This window comes from Saccopteryx bilineata, chromosome 3 (assembly GCF_036850765.1).
Source record: "Saccopteryx bilineata isolate mSacBil1 chromosome 3, mSacBil1_pri_phased_curated, whole genome shotgun sequence".
Classification (NCBI taxonomy): domain Eukaryota; kingdom Metazoa; phylum Chordata; class Mammalia; order Chiroptera; family Emballonuridae; genus Saccopteryx; species Saccopteryx bilineata.
Window position 1 is genome coordinate 309,263,531 of NC_089492.1, and position 14,534 is coordinate 309,278,064.

General features: G+C 54.9%; 1 protein-coding gene across 3 annotated transcripts; it reads right to left on the reverse strand.

Moving 5' to 3' along the window:
• Positions 1–41: 41 nt before the first annotated feature.
• PTOV1 (PTOV1 extended AT-hook containing adaptor protein) lies at positions 42–9,606 on the reverse strand. Of its 3 annotated transcripts, none has more exons than XM_066271493.1 (13): positions 9,514–9,606; positions 5,780–5,917; positions 5,566–5,648; positions 5,439–5,496; positions 5,245–5,352; positions 3,691–3,846; positions 3,092–3,178; positions 2,920–2,993; positions 2,786–2,843; positions 2,388–2,492; positions 593–790; positions 444–513; positions 42–185 (listed from the first exon to the last, which is right to left on the reverse strand). In XM_066271493.1, the coding sequence occupies exons 4-12, from the start codon at positions 5,463–5,465 to the stop codon at positions 502–504; spliced, it is 825 nt and encodes a 274-aa protein (XP_066127590.1). In that variant the 5' UTR covers positions 5,466–5,496; positions 5,566–5,648; positions 5,780–5,917; positions 9,514–9,606; the 3' UTR covers positions 42–185; positions 444–501. The 3 variants fall into 3 exon arrangements, with proteins under 3 accessions (XP_066127590.1, XP_066127589.1, XP_066127588.1); XM_066271492.1 differs by lacking the exon at positions 9,514–9,606 and adding an exon at positions 9,422–9,499; XM_066271491.1 differs by lacking the exon at positions 9,514–9,606 and adding an exon at positions 8,785–9,167.
• Positions 9,607–14,534: the final 4,928 nt, after the last annotated feature.

Here is a 14,534-nt window from a genome sequence, read left to right on the forward strand (position 1 = left end):
AAAGGCCAGGAATGAAGCTCTCGGGCCAGGGCTACAGGCACTGAGATGATGGCCTGTGGGCTTTTAAGACTTTATTGGGGAAACATACATGGGTGGGAACTGTCCTCAAAGACATCTCAGGACACTGTCCTCCATCTCACTGGGCAGTTGTAGTCTTCAGGGAACCCTTCTCAGAAGCACCTGACCTGGGGCAGGGGGACAGTGGGTGGCATAAATGGGGGACCCCCTACTTGGCTGCCGGAACCTGTGAGCCTATATGGCTCTGGGGACTAGGGAAGTGCCTCTCCCTGCCCATACTCAAGAGAGGGGGCTGGAGTCTCCTAGGGATCAGGGACTGCCAGGCCCCTTGCTCCCCTCTGCTCTTGTCAAAGCCAGGGTCACAGTACTCCCCAAACCCCCAGGGTGCCTGAGTCCAGCCCACACTCCACCTGGCTGCCACTCACCAGTCTCAGCGGGGGCCTCATCTGTGACTCCTGGAGGGGCCCAGGCCTGGGGTGGTCACTACCCCCCCATCTGTGGGCGAAGAAGCCAGGGAAGAGTCAGCAGTGGGGGGGAAGGGGAGGACGAGGGAGGGGCAGTGCTCCAGCCTCACCCCGCGCTGCTGCTGCTCCTGCTCCAGGTTCCTCTGCAGAACCTGCTGCTGGTTGGCAATGACACGCCGGATGCCGTTGACAAAGTTGCTCTGGTCATGCGGGATGAGGCCGATGAAGATCTTCTTCTCCGAGGAGTACAGGAGCATGAGCACGCGGACCTCGCACGAGGCCTTGTATGAAAAGTGCACGCAGCCGGCCTGGCAGGCGCAGAGCAGGCGTCACCGGTGGCCCTGGCCACAGATGCCCTTCCCACTGGAATGGGCTCAGGCCAGCGTCCCACAGACAGAGCTGGAGCTGCCGCATGTGCGAGCCAGGTGTGTCCTAACTGCTCAGTCCTCACAGCTCTTACTGCTGCAGTTTGGGGACACAGTGACAGAAACCCAGACTGTGTAGGGCCCAACACGTTCTGCACAGCAGAGCCCAGGACACAGGCACCTGCTGTCAGGAGCGCCACCTACGCCGGAGGGGCCAGTACACAGACGCCTCTGAAACGGGGCCTGGGTGCAGCACGCAGGATCAGCCACAACCAGACCAAGCTGTGCACAGAGGTCCAGCTGGGAAAGACACCCGGCACCAAGGGTCCCTCATGCCATGAACTCCCAGAGCCAGCGAGCTCAGGAATGCTGGAAGCCCAGCAACTTAACTGCTCCCCTTGGCCTGCCCATATCAGCCAGGGACGAGGCCTAGTGCTGACAGGGCAGCGACCACGTGCTCCCCATCCAGGCCCCTGGCTCCTGTCTCTCCAAAGCCAGGAGTCATCATCCCCACATCACAGGTCAGCCAAACGAGGACCCGCAGGCCCCGACATGCTGGGCCTCACTGCCCTCACCACCCTGTCACCAGGAAGCAGTTTGAGGCCCCGACGCTGGCGGAAGGCTTCTCTGCCACCCTGGAGATCCCGTTCCAGCTGCATGTGGAGCCACGGCTGGAGCAGCGGTACCCCCAGTTCAGCACTGGCCCTGTGTGTACCGCCTCTGGGACAGCGGTGGCAGGTCTCCAAGAGGAAGCCCTTGGGAGAGCCCAGCGCATGCCCCACTCGCTACACCCGAGCCAACATTCGGCCATCTGACCTGCACACGAGTGGGCAAGAGAGCCGACGCCGGGCTCAAGGGGGCCCTCAGGCGCTCTGTGCTTTTAAACTTAGTCACCGAAGAAATAGATAACCGGCCCCTCAGATACCCGACGCCATGACTGTGATTACTTCCATTGATTTAAAAGAAATAGGTAATCTGGAGACAGCACAATACCCCTACAGATGTCCAGAAAGTGGCCGGCAACAGCGGGGGTTTCAGCAGAGCCGTAGGAGAGACCGAGGCCCGGTGTTTGGCTGGGAGCAGACCCGCCGCCCGGCCTGGCGAGGGGCCTCCCGGACCCTGGGGTTTTCCATTGGAAAATGAGAGTGATGGTGGTCCTGCCCCTGGGAGAGCAGGCAGCGGCAAATAAGTGTCCGGTGATGCCACCCAGGCACTGACTCAACGCAGGCGCAGCAGCAGGGGACAGGCTATGTGGGCCTTCAGGGCCTGAGTCCCTGCCCCAGTGCCTCACTTTCCCCATCTGTAAAATGGGGTCAGGGCAGCACAGAGCCACAGAGCGCCGTGGGAGCTGTGTGGACTAGGAAGCAGTGTGTGTGCAGGCACACAGCAAACATGGCGTCACTGTGGGCTGCCGCCATACCCCCGCCAGCTCTGAGGCCAGCATCCCTCTGTTTAGCTCATACTCGTTTAAACACCCAGTGGCGCTGACCGCTTCTGTCCCCTGGGCCTTTGCCCCCACGCCGCCGCCCGGCTCACTCACAAAGCCATTGTCCATGATCCGGCACAGGCTCTTCAGCGTCTCCAGGTCCTTGGTGAAGTGGAACTGCACCAGGCGGGAGTTCCGGAACAGGGGCACCAGGGTGGTCTGCAGGGAGGCCGGGGACAGCTCCGTGAGGCCCAGGAGCCTGGACAGCCCACACCCACGCTTCCCGTCCACTTAGCCCTCCCACACGGGGCTGGCACTGAGGCCGAGTGCCAGCTTACCCCGCAGGCAGGTCCTGCAAAGCCTCCAAGCCACTCCCGCCAGGCTCCGGTCTGGGGCCTTCCTGGGCTGTCTGCCCACCCAGACCACTCTCTGCAGCTGGTCGCTCGCAGGCCCATCTGGGAAGCTCCCCCACCCTGTGACCCGCTGCCTGGAACTGCGCCCCCTTCGCTCACCAGCAGCTGCTGGGGGATGAGCTGCATGTACAGCTTCCTTGGCCATTGCTCGGTCCTCCTGCAGGCACAAGGGGATGAGGGTCAGGAAGCTAGGTCTGGCCAAGACGCTCCCTCCACCCCTGCCTGACACTCACAGGATCTCCCCTTGGTTCACATAGACATGCGACGGCAGCCATCTCTTCGACCGGCTGTTGGGCTCAGGCCTGGGCTTTTGGGGAGAGGAGGAGAAACATCAGGAATGGGAGGGGCCTTGAGTGTGTGGGGGTACACTGGTTCCTAAGTGACCTGGGCCACCCCAGGGCTCACCTCCTGCCACTCCATGACTCCACTCCATGCCAGGAACTTGTTATTGACGATCTGGACTGGACCTGCAACACCACCGGGCCCCACAGCCTGCAGGAGGAGACAGGTTGGGGCTCCCAGGCCCTACCCAGTTTCCCCTACCCCGCCAGTCCAGTGGTCCCGAGCCTGCGCACTGCCTGCCTCCACTGCTCGGCCTCCAGGCTGCTATAGCCCAGGGTAAGACCTGCGCCTCCTGGCCCCCAGACCTCCCATGGCTCCCACAATGTCCCGGGACAAGTACCAGCCCCTCAGCCTGGGGTACAAAGCCCGTGATCTGCCTATAATAATTGGCAGCTCTAAAACGTGTTGCACGAACTGGGACACTTCTGGGTGAAGGGGACACACTGGTAAGACGCCTGATCACCCTGCAGGGTCTCCCAGCCTCACACTGCCCTCCCCATGACAAGCATGCCCCTGCTACCCCCTGGACATTAGGAGTCAGGGTGCACACAGCACCCGGGGTGCCCAGCTCCCCACTCCACATACCTCCCCCCTGGGGACCCTCCTTAGTCGTCCCACCCTTCAGAGGCTCACTGGCACGCAGTGCGGGGGCCGGGGCGTACCTGTTTGCGGGTGGTGATGACCTGCCGGATGGCGTTGACAAAGCCGCTCTGGTCGTAGGGGATGAGGCCCATGAAGATCTTCTTCTTGGACGAGTACAGGAGCATGAGCACGCGGACCTCGCAGGGGGAGATGTGGGGGAAGAGCATGCAGCCCGCCTGGGGGGGCAGAGGTCAGGGACCTTAGAGCCCTGAGGAGGGCCCAATGCCCTTCCCCGATTCACCTGAGCCTGCCCTTCTCATCGTGGGACAGAAGTCCTCAAAGTCAACCCCATGGTCCCAAAACGAGGTGTGCAGCCAAAACACTGCCAGGGCAGTGGCCAGAGGGCTTGGCCCAGCCCGGCCCGGGGACGCGGCTTCCTCCCAGCTGTGAGAGCGCAGGCAAATTGCCTTCCACTTCTGGACTTGTTTCCCTGTCTGTACAATGACCAGTAGTGTACACAGTAAACGCCACATGAACACGCCTCTCCAAGGTGCTGTGCCTCCTTGGTAGGACATGGGAGACCATGAGCCTGACAGATGTGCCCACCTGGGAACACTGCCCAAGGATGTCTGCTTGCCTCTGGTCCCCTGGCTCAAGCGCAGGGTCCACTCGCTCAGGGAACCCACCCCGGGCCCCCTGGGCCTATGCTCACTGGCCCTCCCAGAACTACAAGGACCAAGAGGATGACGCCCATCTTCCAGGCAACTAGGGACCAGGCACAAAGCAAGCCCTCAGCAAAGGATGCTGAGGGAAGGGGTGACCAGTCAGACAAGAGACCCCACGCCACCACACCCTCTAGTCTGTCCAGGCCAGGGGGGGGTTCCTCCTGGACATCAGAAGTCGGGGCGCACACAGCACCCACTGGAGGCAGTGATTGGAGGGAACCCCAGAGCCGAGCTCTCTGGACTTCCTGGACATCATATCCCCCCCCAATACACGCCTTGTTCCACAACCAGACCCCTGGGGGGGAAGGGGGGTGCTGCTGAACCCCACGCCTAGACCTCAGGGGCTATAGGAACCAGGTCACGTTTCACCTCCTGATAACCTTCGTTCAAATCCCAAACCGACTACTTCAGCAGGTCGTGTTTACTGAGAACCTACTGTGTACTCCTCCCACAGGCCCCTAGGGGAGTTCTGCTGTTAGCCCCACCTGCCAGATGGGAAGGCCTAGCCCCAGCACAGACCTGTCCCTCCTCTCAGCTCGCTCTTCCCCGGGCCACCCTCGTCTACCAGGCCCCTGCCACCCGCTGGATCCCAGGAGGGGTAGCTAGCTCAGTCCCTCCATCCACTCAGATTCCCCGTGGCCAGCGCTCGGCCTGGAAGGACACGGGAGCCTGAAGCAGGGGCCTGCCCTCTGCTCTACTGAAGACACTTTCTGAGACTTGACCACAGACAGGCATGGGGCACGACGATGGTGTGAGCGAGCGACTCCCCCCGGCCCGCAGGAGAGCTCACCTGGGGCCCATCCTGGGCTGCCTGGCAGAACTGTGTGCTGCGCTGCCACCAAGTTGCCTAGACGAGATGGCCCCCTGCCCTGCCCTCAGCTGCCCACCCATGCCCGCCATTCCACTCACGAATCCATTGCCCATGACACGGCAGAGCCCCTTGAGCGAGTCACAGTCTCGGTTGGTGAAGTGGAACTGCGCCAGCTGGGAGTTGCGGAACAGGGGGCCCAGAGTGGTCTGGGGGCAACAAGGGCACAGCTAGGTCAGGGCTAGGGGTTAGGGGCGCTCTAGGGGACAGGCTGGGGGGCAGGGGCGGGTCTCACCAGCAGCTGCTGTGGGATCAGTTGCATGATCAGCTTCTGTGGCCACTGGTCGGTCTCCCTGTGGTAGGAGAGGGTCAGGGGAGGCTGCCAGCCCCAGCCCCCTCGCCTCCCCCCGCCGGGCACTCACAGGTTCTCGCCCTGGTTCACATAGGCCTGGCAGGGGAGGGTCCGCTTTAGCTTCGCATTGGAGTCCGAGAAGGGTCTGCGCTTCTGTGGTGGGAGCGAGGGTCTCACTGACAGCTTGGATGCCCAGGCCTGCCCCCACCCGTAAGGGCCATGGAAACTGTTGAGGCAGCCCCAGCTCCACAGGGACTCATGGGGATCGGACACTGACCGCTCACCTCCTGCCACTCGAGGACACCACTCCAGGCCAGCAGCTTATTGCTGAGCCGGTGCTCGCCTACCGCCAGGCCCCCAAGGGCGAGTCCAGGCGAGGAGGGACCGATAGGACCCAGGGCCCCAAAGACCCGAGCACCTTGCTGAGGAAGAGAGGTGGGGAAACTGAGGCTGGGGCAACCACAAGGGCACGCCGTTACCCACAAAACCCACAAAGGACATTTCCATGATCAGACCAAAACTTCCCTCTCAGAAACACCCAGGACCACGTCCAAACCACTTGTCCCAAGGGTCAGGGCCCTGCCTAGCTGATTTCAGTTTTCTGCACCACCCCCCAGCCCATTTGTCTCCTCAACACTAGTCCATGCGAGGTCCTGCGTCCCCCTCCAGCCCTTGCTCCCGCTGAGCTCTAAACCTGGAATACAGTCCCACCAGCCTTGGGAGGCTCCGCCCACTTACCCTCCCAGCCTGATCAAGTTTTGGTCTCTCTACGGAGACCCAATACAGAAGCCAACTCTCTGGGTCCAGGGTCTCCTCAAAGCCCCCGCAACACACAAGCCAGCCCAGGCTGTGTCCGTTTGTTTATCTGGCACACTGGTCTGCCCCATCCCGCCCACGCTCCAGGCCCTTCCAAGGCTCCTCTTGACTGTCAAGAGAAAGTACAGATTCTCCCTCTGGCTCCCACCAACTTCTCTGGGCAGTTGCAGGCCCTCCCTCCTGCCTACTGCACGCCAGGATGAAGCCCTATCAGACTGATCCCAGGGTTGCGGGGACCAGAAGCACACAAAGTACAGAACTACCTCAAGGGCAGGGCGGGGGCGTATGGAGGCAGCATGACAACACCTGGAGGGGTCTCACAGTGTCTTAAGAACATTTGCAGAACACCAGAATGTTCTAGCAATAAAGCCAAGGAAAGCTACACATGCTGCTCACAGGGTTCTCTCCCAGCCACCCTTTTGTAAATCAAAAACATCTCAAACCCAACACGAGAAGGCTTCAAACAGCCTTGCAGCAGAAACCCCCTGAAAACCTCACTAGTGAGTGCCTCCAGGCAGGAAGGAAATAAACAAAAAAACCTGACTAGGCAGTGGCCCAGTGGATAGAGCATCAGACTCGGATGGGGGGGGGGCAGGTTCAAGACCCCGAGGTCACCAACTTGAGTGCAGGCTCATCTGGTTTGAGCAAAGCTCACCAGCTTGGACCCAAGGTCACTGGCTTGAGCAAGGGGTTACTCGGCTTGCTGAAGGCCCACGGTCAAGGCACATTAAGAGAAAGCAATCAATGAACAACTAAGGTGTCGCAACAAAAACTGATAATTGATGCTTCTCATCTCTCTCCATTCCTGTCTGTCTGTCCCTATCTATCCCTCTCTCTGACTCTGTCTCTGTAAAAAAAAAAAAGGAAAAAAAGGCCTTATAGTTGTTAATTTCCATCTTATTACTAATAGGCATTTCCAAATTTCTTATTAAGCATACAGATATCTTCTGTCCCAGAATGACAGGCAGGGAAAGTTCTATTTTTGAGGGAAGCACAAAAAAAGCACAAAAATCTTAAGCAAGCAAGCATGCTCTCCCCTCGGGCAGTTGTGGGAGACAAGCGGGGGTGCAGAACGTGCGTGTGTTCAGTGCTGAAGTGTGTCTGAGACAGAGAGCAGGTATCGAAGCCCTCCATCTGTATGCACCGCAGAGCAGGCACAAAACTCGGGGGAAATGTAGTGAAAGCACTCAGCCGGAGGATCCAGGTAGACAGACTACAGACTCGCTCAGTCGGTGCAAGCTCTAGGGACACGTGTTGAAAGTCTGCTTATCTGGGAGAGCGGGCTGACCACACAGGACTTGAAAGAAATTTTGGTCCACAGTGTAAAGACCAGGGATGCTTGCCTAAACGGAGGGACACCTGCAACAAACATCATGACCAGGTCAAGGGTTAGGCTTAAGCGCAACACTAAAAGAAATCTCCCATCTGGTCGAGTGTTTGCACAATTGAGCTGTGCATCAACCTCCGATTTGTTGTTTACCGCATAGGAAAGTCTATCTGGTACTTGAAAGGGTGAAAACCTTAATGAGGAGGGATGTTTAAGGGGCCAGTAAGTGCCTTTGAACAAATAAGATGTGAATACCCATGAAAGGGGAAGGCAGTGGAGAAAAGGGGGATGTTTGAGTTTAAGGAGGCGCTCATTGTCTGGGTGTGTAAAATCGAAGAAAGCCTGGTTAAAGCTTGTATGGAGCCAGCACAGCTCCGTGCCATGCACAACGTTGGGGCGGTGTAGTTGAGAAGTGAACTTCACCGTCAGCCTAGGGTAAAACGCACCCCTGGGCAGGTTTGTGTACGGTTCGGCTGTGCGCGAAACGTCAGGACGTGGAGGCTTACCGCTCCAGATAGGCTTTTATTAAGATTTCGAAAAGTACGTGCATGTTTCAAGGCCGGGGAAAGCATGTGCAGCTTCATGTGCCAGCAATGCTAGATGTTTAGTTTATGTTTAAAGTCTGGGCTTGTTACTGCGCGTGAGGACATCTCACACCTGGGAGCTCGTGCAAATCCTGGGCGCACATGACACGGGCGCCGGGCAGAATGCCCCCGGTGCAACACCTGGGCGCGCGAGGGCAGGATGAGATCCCTCTCGCCGCCGGCTTCAGACCCCTTCTTCATCGCCAGATTTCTTGCCCGGAAAGAGACCAACTTTCCAATTGGAAAAACAAGCGCGCACGCCGGCCATCGTCGGTCCGCCCGCTAGCCCCCCACCCCGCGTTTAAATCCGGCCACGGAGTCAGCAGTAATTCGAGCCCTCCCCGCCCGCGTACCCCACCCCCGCCACCCCGGCCCCTGCGCGTAACAAAGGGGAGAGCCCGGCGCGTACCACCGAGGGGTTCCACGGGGGAACCCGGCTTCAGGCAGGCAGGACCACCCTTCGGGGACACCCAGAGACCCCAGAGAGGAGGGGGTCGCGGACAAAGACGGGAGCCCGGAGGCGGGGCCGTGGAAGGCTCTGGAAAAACGGCGGGGGGCTCACCATGGGAGGGGCCGAGCGGGCCCGAATCCGCGGCGGTTGAGGGCCCCGGGGACTGGCCGGCCAGGAGTGCGAACGGGCGGCACGCACCAAGAGGGGCCGCGGGGGGCGGCCGCGACCCCCGAGGGGGCCCCCAGCGCCGAAGCGGTGCGGGGCGCGGCGCGGACGGACCATGGCGGGCGCGTGCCGAGCAGACTAAGGGTGCCACGGGCCGCGGAGGGGGCTACGGGCTCCACCGACTGAGGGGTGCGGGCGCGCGGCTCCGGGGGAGTCGGGATGGGTTGTACCAAGCGCGGGGGACGCGCCGCCGGACAGGGGTCGCCGCGGCCGAACTACTGCGGCGAGCGGGGGAGCACGGCGCATACCAAGAGCGTCCGAGAGGGGGCGTGGCCGGGGTGTACCAAAATATTGCTGGGGGGGCTCAGGGAACGGAGAGGGTGTGCGGGGCCCGGAAGAGGTAATTGGGAGACACAATGGGCTGCTCGAGCAGGGCGGGAGAAATTAAGAGGACGTGCGAGAAACAACTTCAGGGTACCGTGGCGGGGAAGACCATACCAAAGGGTGGAGGGGGTAACAGATGAACGTAAAAGACGATACTAAGTTGGCTCCGGGCTGGGGGGTGGGATCCAGAGATTTTTACCTCGAGTCTGGGGCCCGCGGAGCCCGAGGACTACAAGAGCTCTCAGGAGAAGGGAAGGAAAGACTAATGGGCTTGAGGGCGAGGAAACCTACCTAGAGGTGTGGGGATACGGGTCGTACCATGAACAAGGGGAGGACTTAAGGTTTGAAGGCCGTGACGTGGCTAGGTCGGTAGGAGACCACAACTCCCAGTGGGCTTCGCGCAGCCAGGGCAGGGCCCGCGGCCTCAAGAGGCGCCGTGACAGCTGTGTGCCCATTGGCCCCTCGCCTTAGGCTCCGCCCACCTCTCTGCTACTTCTTACAGTTACACCCTCCTCTCACGGCCATTCATTGATTCCCTCATTCACTCAAGTAAATGACTGCATGTTCACTTATTAGTGGATGTGTAAGATTTTTTTGCTTCATTTTCCCTGTTCCTTAAACTTGGATATTTGCTAACCCCAAAGTGGTTATGAGGCTCAAATGAGTGTGAAGTATTAGGATCGTTACTTGGCACAGTGACGATTTTAAATATTTGTTTTTTACTTTTAATCATTTCCAGTTATGTGCTAGGCAATGAGTATATTGTGATGACAGACTAGGTCCATCACAGAGCCCATGCTCCACGGAGGAACACACATCATCGTAGTTTGTGATGTGTTAAATAGCGCAAATGCACAGAAGGATGGGATGGCGACCACAGAAGTAAAAACAGTCACTGAGCAGCCTGCAATTTTGCATAAGCTGAAAGAGTGTGTTAAATGAGGGAACAGCAAAGGCAGAAATCCTGAGAGTAGAAGAAAAACAAGGGAGCCCAGTGAGTCGGGAGCGGATGAGGGTGGAAGGGAGCTGTGGAAGTTGGTAGGGGCCAGATGCCACAAGTAGGAGGGACCCTGTAGCGTTGGGATGGCATTTGGATTTTAGTATCATTTTACTGGGGAATCACCAAAAGGTTTTTGGCAAGGGAGTGACAGTCTCATTTACATTATTTGTTGTTTTGTTTTAAAAAATAGTATTATTCGGGTGTCTCTGATACATGGATCATTTACATTTTTAAAACAAACCATTCATTGGGTGCATAGAGTCATTTACACAATCTCTATACAAATATACAGAATCTGGGATCCATAGTCACCTCTGAGGAGGAGGAAGGGGGAGGTGGGGGTACAAGAGTGCAAAGGAGACTGTACTGTTTTAGACTGTTTGAAATTTTTACCATATGTGTTACCTAATTAAAAAATAACTTGAAATACTTAAAACTTTTTGTGTGTGACAGAGACAGAGAGAGGGACAGACAGGGAGAGAGATGAGAAGCATCAATTCTTCGATGTGGCACCCTCATTGTTCATTGGCTGCTTTCTCATATATGCCTCCACGGGGGGGTGAGGGCTACAGCAGAGTGAGTGACTCCTTGCTCAAGCCAGTGACCTTTGGGCTCAAGCCAACAACCCTGCTCTCAAGCCAGCAACCTCGGAGTTTTGAACCTGGATGCTCTGCGTCCCAGCCCAACAGTCCCATCCACTGTGCCACCACCTGGTCAGGCTTAAAACGTTTTTTAGGGACCCCTCTGTCTGCTGGGTTGTAAATAAGATTGTAGGGCACTAGAAGGAGAGCAGAAAGGAAACTGGCCATAACCCAGGTGAGAGGACACATGGAATGGGTCGCAGGCAGGGTGGCCACAGCAGAGGCAGTCATTTTCACAATTTATTTTTAAGCTGGAACCCAAAGAACTTATGTAGACAGTGAGAGAGAGGTGTGAAGGATAATGCCAAGGTTTATGCTGTTTGGTGAAAGGGAGCTGGCTATAGGAGGAACAGGGCGGGGAAATCCCTACTCCTGTTTGAGACGTTGACCAAGCAATGCAGATAGAGGAATCTGGAGATAAAACTTTGGGAGTCCTCAGCTTTTGAGTAACAATGAGAATGAACGTGATTACAAAGAACATGTGTGTCGGTAGAGGCTGGGACATTCCACCCCTTTAGAAGTCAGGCCTTGAGGGGCCGGACCTAGATTGTGGCCAAATGGGGAGTCAGTGCTCTGTGGGCCCAACCTACAAGTTAGATATCAACAGGTACCTCTGAAGCTCTAACAATCACTCATGTCAGAACACCTGACTACTGGCAGCAGGAAGAAAGAACCACAGGGACAGAAGCCTCCTTGATCTCCCCAAATCCTCATTCCTTACCAATTTCTTTGGTCCAAGCCATCAGGATCTCTTGCCAGGATGAGAGTCTCCTAACTCTTGCTGCCTCTTCTCTGATTCCACTAATCTAAACACTCCAATGGCTTCCCAATGCCCTTAAATTTAAATATAAACTCCTGTAAGGCCCAGCTTCATGTGGCCCCTGCTGCTGTCTCCAGACTGATCATCCTTCCTGCTCTCCACCTAGTTGATGCCTTCCCCTTCCAGATTCCATCAGGACACATGTATGGGTATGAATTCCCATGACTGCCTAAGCATGTCTAAGAAAGGTAGACCAGGATACACTCCAGCATGAGCAAAATGAAAACATGTCAGAATGTAAATGGAAAACACAGGCTGAGATTCTGTTAGTAACACTACCGTACAGCAGCACTCTTAAGCTATCTTGCTTGCCCAGTGTGCCAGTTCGAAAGACACTTCACGTCAACTATAAAACCTGCTGCCCAAGCTAGCAGGCTATTATGACTAAGTAATTTTGCTCCCATCTGTTAGCTGCACAATTCCTCAGAAGGAACTGTCTGTTACCAAACCTGTTTATGCCAGTTGTTCCTAAATTAATAACTTAGTCCTATCAAATCAGTGAAATATTAATACAAAAGAGTTGTTTATATGCAAACCAGGTTGCCTGCACTTGGAAGAATAAAGGTGAGTTGCTTTAAAAAAGAATGCTGCCAAATTAGCTGCAAGCAAAGCAAATGTAAATGATTGAACAAAAAAGCTCATAAAAACCTAGGAAGACCCAGCCTTTGGTTTGCTACCTAAGTGTTTAGGTTTTCAAGTCACTTAAAAAAAACACACACACACACACACACAGGCGCACACACACAAAAAAACTTGAGAAGCAATCAGTGAACAACTAAACTGACACAACTATGAGATGATGCTTCTATTCCCTCTCTTTTCCTCTCTCTTTCTCTCTCTCTCTCTCTCTCTCAAAACAAAAAACCCTCTGGAAATGATATATGACTCATGATTTGTGGGTATAACTTATACAAGAATATATTGTATGATAACTGAGAAACCAACACTTAAATGAAAGGTCTTAGTCCTACTTAGAGATGTCTGTTTAAATGTTCTTAATCAAAATAAAAACATTTAAAGTGTTTAGATGGTCATTAGAACATTTGCCATATATTTCTAACTCTCTACTTGCCCAGGAATGGAAAGACTTCCAGGAGGTGCCATTATGGTTGTGGGGTCATGTGATTAACTCTGGCCAATGAAATTGGAGCAATAGTGACATGTGAATTCAGTCTGCAGCATTTAATTACTGAGTAGCATGGCTTCCAATGCTACTTGGCAATATTTGAGATATCTTAGCATGAATGAGATCTCCACCTAGCATGACTGAGAAAACCCATTGCAATTTGGGGGTTGTTATTAGAACATAACCCAGACTATCCTGATACAGATATGTTCTTCTCAAATAATCTAGTTTACCTAACTTTTGTTTAACCAATCAGCTACCGGTCTGACTGAGTTCACTAAAAGGGCAAACTGGGAGTGTATATAGGTTGGAAGTGTACATGACATAAGCAAGGACATGAAGACACCACCAACAAAATGGTAATAAGACAATCTCTGTCTTGGGTGTTTGTTGTTTTTTGCAATTACAAAATAATGTCTAAAAATAAAAGTCTGGCTGATGCACACTCTCCAAGTGCTATATATTCTTTCTTCCATTTTCTCATAATTCGCAATTACGTGTCTCCCACATTAGACCGGGAGCTTCGTAAGGGCAAGGACCATGTCTAGCTTATTCACAGCTCTACCCCAAGTGCCCAGCACAGGGCTCTCAAGATCTAAATGTATATCCGCCCTGGAACAGTCTCCACGCGTCTATAGAGCCGCCGAGATGTGTCTCCGCACTCGCAAACCGCTTGTCCCGGCTTCCCCCATACTAGCTTGGAATGATGGCGTTCTCACTGTGGGAAAAGCGTGAGCGTCATACGTCATACGCGTCACTTCCGGTCCCAGGCATGTAAGAGTCAGGGTGCGCTCCATGGAGACCAAAGACGCCCAAATAGAGGGGTTGGTTCCAGCGTGAAAGCACGGAACCCCGTATTCGCTGCTGGAGGAGAGCCACCTGACACCTCAGACTGTCATGGTGGAGGTGGGGAGAAGGGAGCCAATCCTTTGTTAAGGCACTGAGACTTAGGGAGCGCACAGCATAGTCTGATGTGACCGATCTCCCTCGCTCTCTCTCTCTCACACACACACACCGTTTTAATCCTGTTTATCTACTCGCCACAATATGCCCCGTAATGTGTAGCCTCCAGGTCTTGCCTACACTGTCCCCTCTATCTGGTGTGCCCTTCCCTGAACTTGTACCTATCAAAGAATGACTTGTACAGTTTAGCGCAGGGGTCCCCAAACTTTTTACACAGGGGGCCAGCTCACTGTCCCTCAGACCGTTGGAGGGCCGGACTATAAAAAAAACTATGAACAAATCCCTATGCACACTGTACATATTTTAAAGTAAAAAAACAAAACAGGAACAAATCCAATATTTAAAATAAAGAACAAGTAAATTTAAATCAACAAACTGACCAGTATTTCAATGAGAACTATGCTCCTCTCACTGACCACCAATGAAAGAGGTGCCCCTTCCGGAAATGCGGTGGGGGCCGGATAAATGGCCTCAGGGGGCCACATGCGGCCCGCAGATTGGGGACCCCTGGTTTAGCGTGTACTATTTATTAAGTACTTCACTTGTGTAAAACATTTAAGAAACCATATGTCTACAACCACATGCATGTAAATTCAAACGCCAAACTGACTGATGTGTCTGCCTCTGGGAGGAGGGCAGTTTGCTCAGCGTGTGGGGGTAGGGATGGGTGTGAAAGGGGCCTTTCCCTTTTATTTCCCATATGTTGGTGCTTTCTCATCTTTATGACACTATAAACATGTGTAACTCAATACATTTTTTTTT